Consider the following 6,660-nt stretch of genomic DNA (forward strand, 5'->3'; position numbering starts at 1 on the left):
CCATAAAAACACTTGGATCATTCGACACTAGAATGGTATCACAATATATTCATAATAACCATACCTCGTTCGGAAAGCCGTCTTCGGAATATCATCCAGTTTAACACGAATCTGATGATAACCCAATCTCAAATCAATCTTACTGAAAACATTAGTACCCACTAATTGATCCACCAAATCGTCAATTCTTGGAAGTGGATACTAATTCTTGATAGCCACTTTGTTCAACTTCCTGTAGTCCTCACACAATCTAGTACTTTCGTCTTTCTAATTAACCAACAACACAGGCGCACCCCACTATGAAACACTCGGTCGAACAAACTTTTTCTCGAGCATCTCTTCCAATTGCTTCTTCAGCTCATTCATCTCGAAAGCCAACATTCTATAAAGAGCCATCGATACCGAACTCGTACCTAGCATCAACTCTATAGAAAACTCTAATTCATGTTCTAGGGGCAAATCACTTATATAATATGGAAATACCTCAGGAAATTCACAGACAATCACAAGTTCAACACTTGCAGTTTCACGGTCACTTTGCAACGACGCGAACATTGCAAACATCACGACCTCGTCTCTAAGGCATTCACTCACTTGCTTAGAAGTCAACAACATCAATCCTCCACCATTACCAAACTTTGGAAACCTCAACGTATTATTGAAACAATTTATATGAACATAGTTGTACTTCAACCAGTTCATCCTAAGAATCACATCGATTTGGTGTAAGGGTAGACAAACCAAATGCTTCACAAAACTCTTATCAAAGATAGTCAAAGGACATCCTTTACAAACAAAAGTAGTAGTAACAAAACCATTATCAGGAGTATCTATTACCATACTACCATCCATAAAATACAATTCCAATCCCAACATAGTAGCACAATCAAGCAAAATAAACGAATGAGTAGCACCAGTATCTACAATAGTAACCAATTCGACACTGTTAATTAAACAAGTATCTCGAATCAAGTTGTCCTTCTTGAAGTCTTTTGTTCCTCTCAAAGCAAACACTCTACCATTGGTCTTGGCAGCATTAGCATCCTTCATTTGCGTATGGAACTGGGTGTTGATATGACCATATTCACCATAATTAAAACAACCCACCAGTCATTTGCTTCTCCATCCAGCATATGAGTACCATAACGTACCTTCTATGCTGCAGATAAATCCATCACTCGAAAGATCCTCTCGATTTACTTAAGCCACTCTTGTGCTCCATATGGATCATACAAACCTCAAAAAGTAGGCGGAGTCTCCTTCTGGAAGGTACTCAAGCTTTGTGACTCGCTGATCACTCCAGCATAAGGCTGATTCTGCATAGCCTGAGCCACAACCTCCAAGGAAGAAGCAATCGCAACGTCGTTTCTCCCAGCCATACTCAGTTCACACCAAAATTAGCATCAAGGTTAGAATAACTATCGACAGTAATCAACTATCAAACTCTAGACTCAATAACCTAGTCGGACGGACCAACCTGATCTAATACCACTAATGTAACACCCTTCTAACCCACGTAAAATATTTGCAATATGATACAAATTAAATCAAATAAAACCTCCACACGGGGGTGTCACCTTCATGAATAATCGTCCCGCTCTGTAACATGGGTTCTCAAAACCATGTAATTCAAACACTTCTTAATAACATAATAATAACATCAATTGTATCGCAGTGAAATTCATAGTTTGAAGATATCTTTATAAAACATCATTTATAACTTCATCGTTCAAGTTCCATAACCCAAAATATCAAAATGCCATGAAAAGTAATTCATCATAATAAAACAATTAAAGAGAAACATAATAGTTCCAAAAAAAACAACGATCCCAACCCCGATGTTACGTATCAGGGGAAGACTCCCGTTTTATTCTAAACAAACGATAAAATGACTCCATGAAGCTATCCTCTAACTTCCGCAGACTATTCCCGATTACCTGCGCGTTACCTACATGGAGGAAACATTCAAACATAAAGGGTGAGTATCTCATAATTATTATATAAGACATACGGAATAAATATAGTAGTGGTACACAAATAATCAACAACGACCCGTACACCGATACAACGTATCCTCATGCTTCACATACTTACACTTGAACACCATCTTATAATTCAATCACACTTATCAATTAATTCATCATTTGCATCACGAATAATTAAACATCATTCAATCATGCAATGTCACAAACAATGCAATGCAACACCAATAGACTTATGCACGTTGTACTAACACTTCACTAGTGACTCAGTCACCGTTCTCCAAAGATCCCCGCCAATAAGACGATTCATGCTTGGAAACAGAATACTTCAGAATATCGCACTCAATTTTCACATTGGGATTGATGCCACCACTGGACCATTTTCCTGCAGACGTCACTGGACTATCGTCCTATAATATGCTATGAATGTATGATGCACAATTTCACAATAATCAACGACCACGAGTAGTCAAAATGACATCATAATTCATTAATTCATCATATCACATAATCATCTCAACTACACGATTATCACATCCATCTCGATCAAAACAATACACACTTCATAATTGTCATGTTATTCAATCATCACAACTTCATAGAATTACAACAAGCATATACATACATGTAATCGCATAATCAAGTTCCATGTAAACGGCTCTCTAAACCCATCCATACATACTTATTAAATTTTGGAAAATTACTTGAAAATTCGTATAAATCATAAGCTTCCATAATCCGATTTCATTTTTCAAAAATAACATTTTTCGTTCCACTGGCCTGGCCTAAGCGACCCCTGCCCACGCTACACGCGCTCCATTATGCGTGGCCCCTGTGTTTCTTTTGGTTTCGCGCTAAGCATTCTCCACCGTGCTAAGCGTGCTCTTCAACTTTTGCAGAAAAATTATACGCTAACAGCCTCATACCATTCCAATTTTTCCACCCAAAACCTGTTTTAATCATTATATTCCAGTGATTTAAGGCTTATTAACCTAGTTCTAACATGTATTTGTCATTAAAAACATCAAATCACATTTTTTCATCACAACTCCAATACCTGTCATCAAACCCTAGACCTTCAAATTAGGCATGACAACAGGGCGGATCGGGGCCGGTTATTGCCTCCCTCAAATCCAAATACAAATTCCCAAACAATCCGCATTCTCTGCCCCGAACCCAAACGGGGATGTAGAATTAAAACTCAAACCCGAAGCAAACGGGTTCGGGTATCCCCGCCCTGTCACCATCCATTAAGTGAAATCAAATTTTTTAAATAAAAATACATATTTTTTCCAAAATCAAATTAAATTATAAATAATAAAATAAAGCAATTAATTTTTTTTATAAATACATTTCAAATAATAAATACAAATCAAAATATCAAGACATTAACTGCATATTTAATATTCTAAATTATAAAAAATAAATAATAATATACACAGTGAAATAAACGGAGCACGTTCTGGTCGAATTTGGGGTGGGTAATAATGTCTCCATTCCTCATATTTTATAATCGGGAAAAACCCAAACCCAAGCAAAGCAAATTTTCCCCGTCAACTTCGGGGCGGGTTCGGATGGGTACGGATTTTGTTACCATGCCTACTTCAAATCCAAAAACATGGTGGATTTGACTCTAGTTCATTTCATCATTCACCAATTCCTCAATTAACAACATCACATGACATACAAACAACATAATCCAAACAATCACCGTTCTAGTTCATCATGATCATCAAATACACAACCCAACCTACAATTATCAACCCCTTAAGGCAAATATAATAATTAGGATGACCCTCATTACCTTAGATTATTAGCTAGCTTGATTCTCTTCCCAAATTCTACGGTTGATTCTCCTTTTTTTCTTCTTGCCCTAACTCTCTTTCTTTCTTTCTTTCTTTCTTTCATGCTTCTCCAAAATTTTTATGATGAATGAATATTCTCCCCATTTCCTCTATTTACTTAGTTAGCCTTAGGACCCCTAATATGGTATCCCTATTTTACCCTTACTAACTCCACCTCACATTATCTCCAGGGGCGGATGTACATTAAGGCATGGTGTTGCTTTAGCCACACCAGTTTTTTCCATATAAATATATATATATATATATATATATATATATATATATATATATATATATATATATATATATATATATATATATATAAAATCTTTTAATTGAAATCGAATAAATTATCTTGATCACTAATTAAATTACATGATTTAACTTGATTAAATTGAATAATTCAATTTAATAAATCGATTTATATAACAAATTTATATAATTATTAAATCGGTTGAATTGAATGATACAATCTTTAAAACTAATCGAAACACCTACTAAATTTCTAATTTTTAAAATATCATAATTTAATAAGTTGATTATTTAAATTCAAATTCTAAACACAATCATTGCATACAACAAAATAGTTCAAAATATAAATTTAAATAAACTTTAAACAAACTCTAATTACAAAATAATCTGAATAACAAAATATTTGCGTTGTCTAAAACATTTAATTTTAAAGAGGGGAAGTTGTTCCAAATAAGTTTTGAACAAGTTTGCTTCTATTTAATTTTATTCTCTTAAAATAAATTATCAAAACGACATTGTTTTGTGTGAGAAAAAACAAGCATTTAACTCGTCAATTTCCCAAAATCGTCGGTTCGTTAGTTTTTATCTGTTTTGGACGGTTATGACCAATTCTCACTAATTCAATAGCTTACTTTGTCCAACAATCAAATGAGACCAATGGCCCATCCGATTTCTGATTCGGTCGACCGATCTGTTTCAATTTTTGAAATAGAGTCACCACCTCTCCAATTTCTCTCTTCACTCATATTTACTAATTCTTCCTATTTATTAACAATTTTCTCTCACTTATATTTACTAATTCATCCTATTTAGTAGACAAATTTTATTATGAATGATTGCATTAAATAATACTGTTTTTTATTTATTTTCAGCCACACTAATATGCAAGGTCTGTATTCGCCCCAGATTATCTCCTTTATTTTATTTTAATGAGATAGTAATGCTAATTAGAATTTTATCTATTTTAATAATCTAACTAACAACTTAATTCCACTACCCCGCACACATCACACTTAGGCATCACACTTAGGCATCACACATCACATAAACATTACATATACTCATCGATAAATCACAATGACTCATATAATCACCAAAATAACCAAATAATACATTAAATAAGTAAATCTAAATTTTGAGGTGTTACAGGATCTCCATTGAATCGCTTGTAATTATTGTTTTTTTGAATTAATCAAAAGCTCATTATTTCAAAAAAAGAAGAAGACGATATAGCCTATATGTGGGTTATTGTAAAATCTGCAATTTCATTTGCGGATCCATTTTCTAGGCTCCCACAATCAATTTAGATTGGATCAATACGTTTATGATTTTTTTCCGAATTGATTTTAGAGATAATAGTTTTGGAGGACTACCTCTATATTTTAACACATTTAAAATTAAACATAAATAAGTAATATAATACATTAATATACTAGTATATTATAGCATATTGTTTTTTATTTTTCAAAACATCATATATGTTCTCAAATTATTATTGTTCCAGACTGGCCCAATGAATAGACATGATCCAATCCACTTATGCACTTAAAACGGCTCAATCATCTTGGCCCAGTCAGCTAAGGGCAAAGGAAGTCCCTTTTCCTCCTGCCTCTCTATCGAGGACACGACTCCACCTGCCCGAGGACAACACACCACTAATGTCCTCGACTAGACATGCGTCTGTGTCAGCAGCAAGACATACGCTCTGCTCCTCCACCGGGGACGAGCGATCGAGCTATGCTCGCCAGGCACCCTGCCGCCCATAAGTATCTCTTTGTTTGAACAACGGATAGTTTTGGACAGCCTCCCAGATTCCTGAATATACTCATAGAATCCAAGAAGTCACGCGTTTTGGCTTAGATCCACGAACAAACTCAAAACATGGACCAATGGCCAAGCGCTAGAGTCAGGCAACACAATTTCAAATCCTAGAAACACTCAAACCCATATGTGATCCTACTTTCTTGATCGTCGGAGTACCTTGCAGGTCAATGGCGTCGTCTGTGGGAATCATTTCTCTCCCCGTCTTCCTACTCCTCAGGGAACAAAAACCAAAGCAACCTTCAAAAATAATATCATGGCCCGTCCCGACGATGACCGCAATGTTCATACTACCATTATCTCTCCTGAGCACAAATCTAGCCTCGGCCTCGCCAACCCTTTCCTGGAAGATGTAATCCCTCGGAAAAGGGACGATGAGTCTGCATCTCCTTCCTCGAATAATGCTCGTGATATTGGAGCCCATAACACTAATGCTGGCAAGTCCAACAAAGTCCCAGATAACGCGCCAAAATCTTCTCATCAAATCTCCTTTCCGACCAATGCTGATCCAGTCCTCGCAGTCTTGGTCGAGGCGCTCAACAAGATTATCTCTCTGATCCTCCAACATAACGAGATAATCAGGGAGTTGGAAGTATCACGCCAATCAAAGTCTCCCCCGTGGAGACACCGAAGACAGTCTCAGAGTCCCTTTCCGCGACCTAGGGAGCACCACCCAAACTGAGGAGAGCTAGAGTCCTAGGCCGCCAAGAAGCATGATCGCAACTCTCCCCGACATAACTAGCTCTCTCATGCATCCAAAA

At 36.1% G+C, this 6,660-nt stretch overlaps 1 protein-coding gene across 1 annotated transcript; it reads right to left on the bottom strand.

Moving 5' to 3' along the window:
• Window positions 1-297: 297 nt before the first annotated feature.
• Window positions 298-1,050, bottom strand: LOC131658163 (uncharacterized). Its single transcript, XM_058927492.1, has one exon. It carries the CDS (start codon window positions 1,048-1,050, stop codon window positions 298-300), a length of 753 nt encoding a protein of 250 aa, XP_058783475.1.
• Window positions 1,051-6,660: the final 5,610 nt, after the last annotated feature.

Source organism: Vicia villosa, linkage group LG3 (assembly GCF_029867415.1).
Source record: "Vicia villosa cultivar HV-30 ecotype Madison, WI linkage group LG3, Vvil1.0, whole genome shotgun sequence".
NCBI classification, from domain to species: Eukaryota; Viridiplantae; Streptophyta; class Magnoliopsida; order Fabales; family Fabaceae; genus Vicia; species Vicia villosa.

Excerpts from the sequence above, each read along its gene's own strand:
- LOC131658163 (XM_058927492.1), bottom strand. The coding sequence starts at position 1,050 with ATGAAGGATGCTAATGCTGCCAAGACCAATGGTAGAGTGTTTGCTTTG.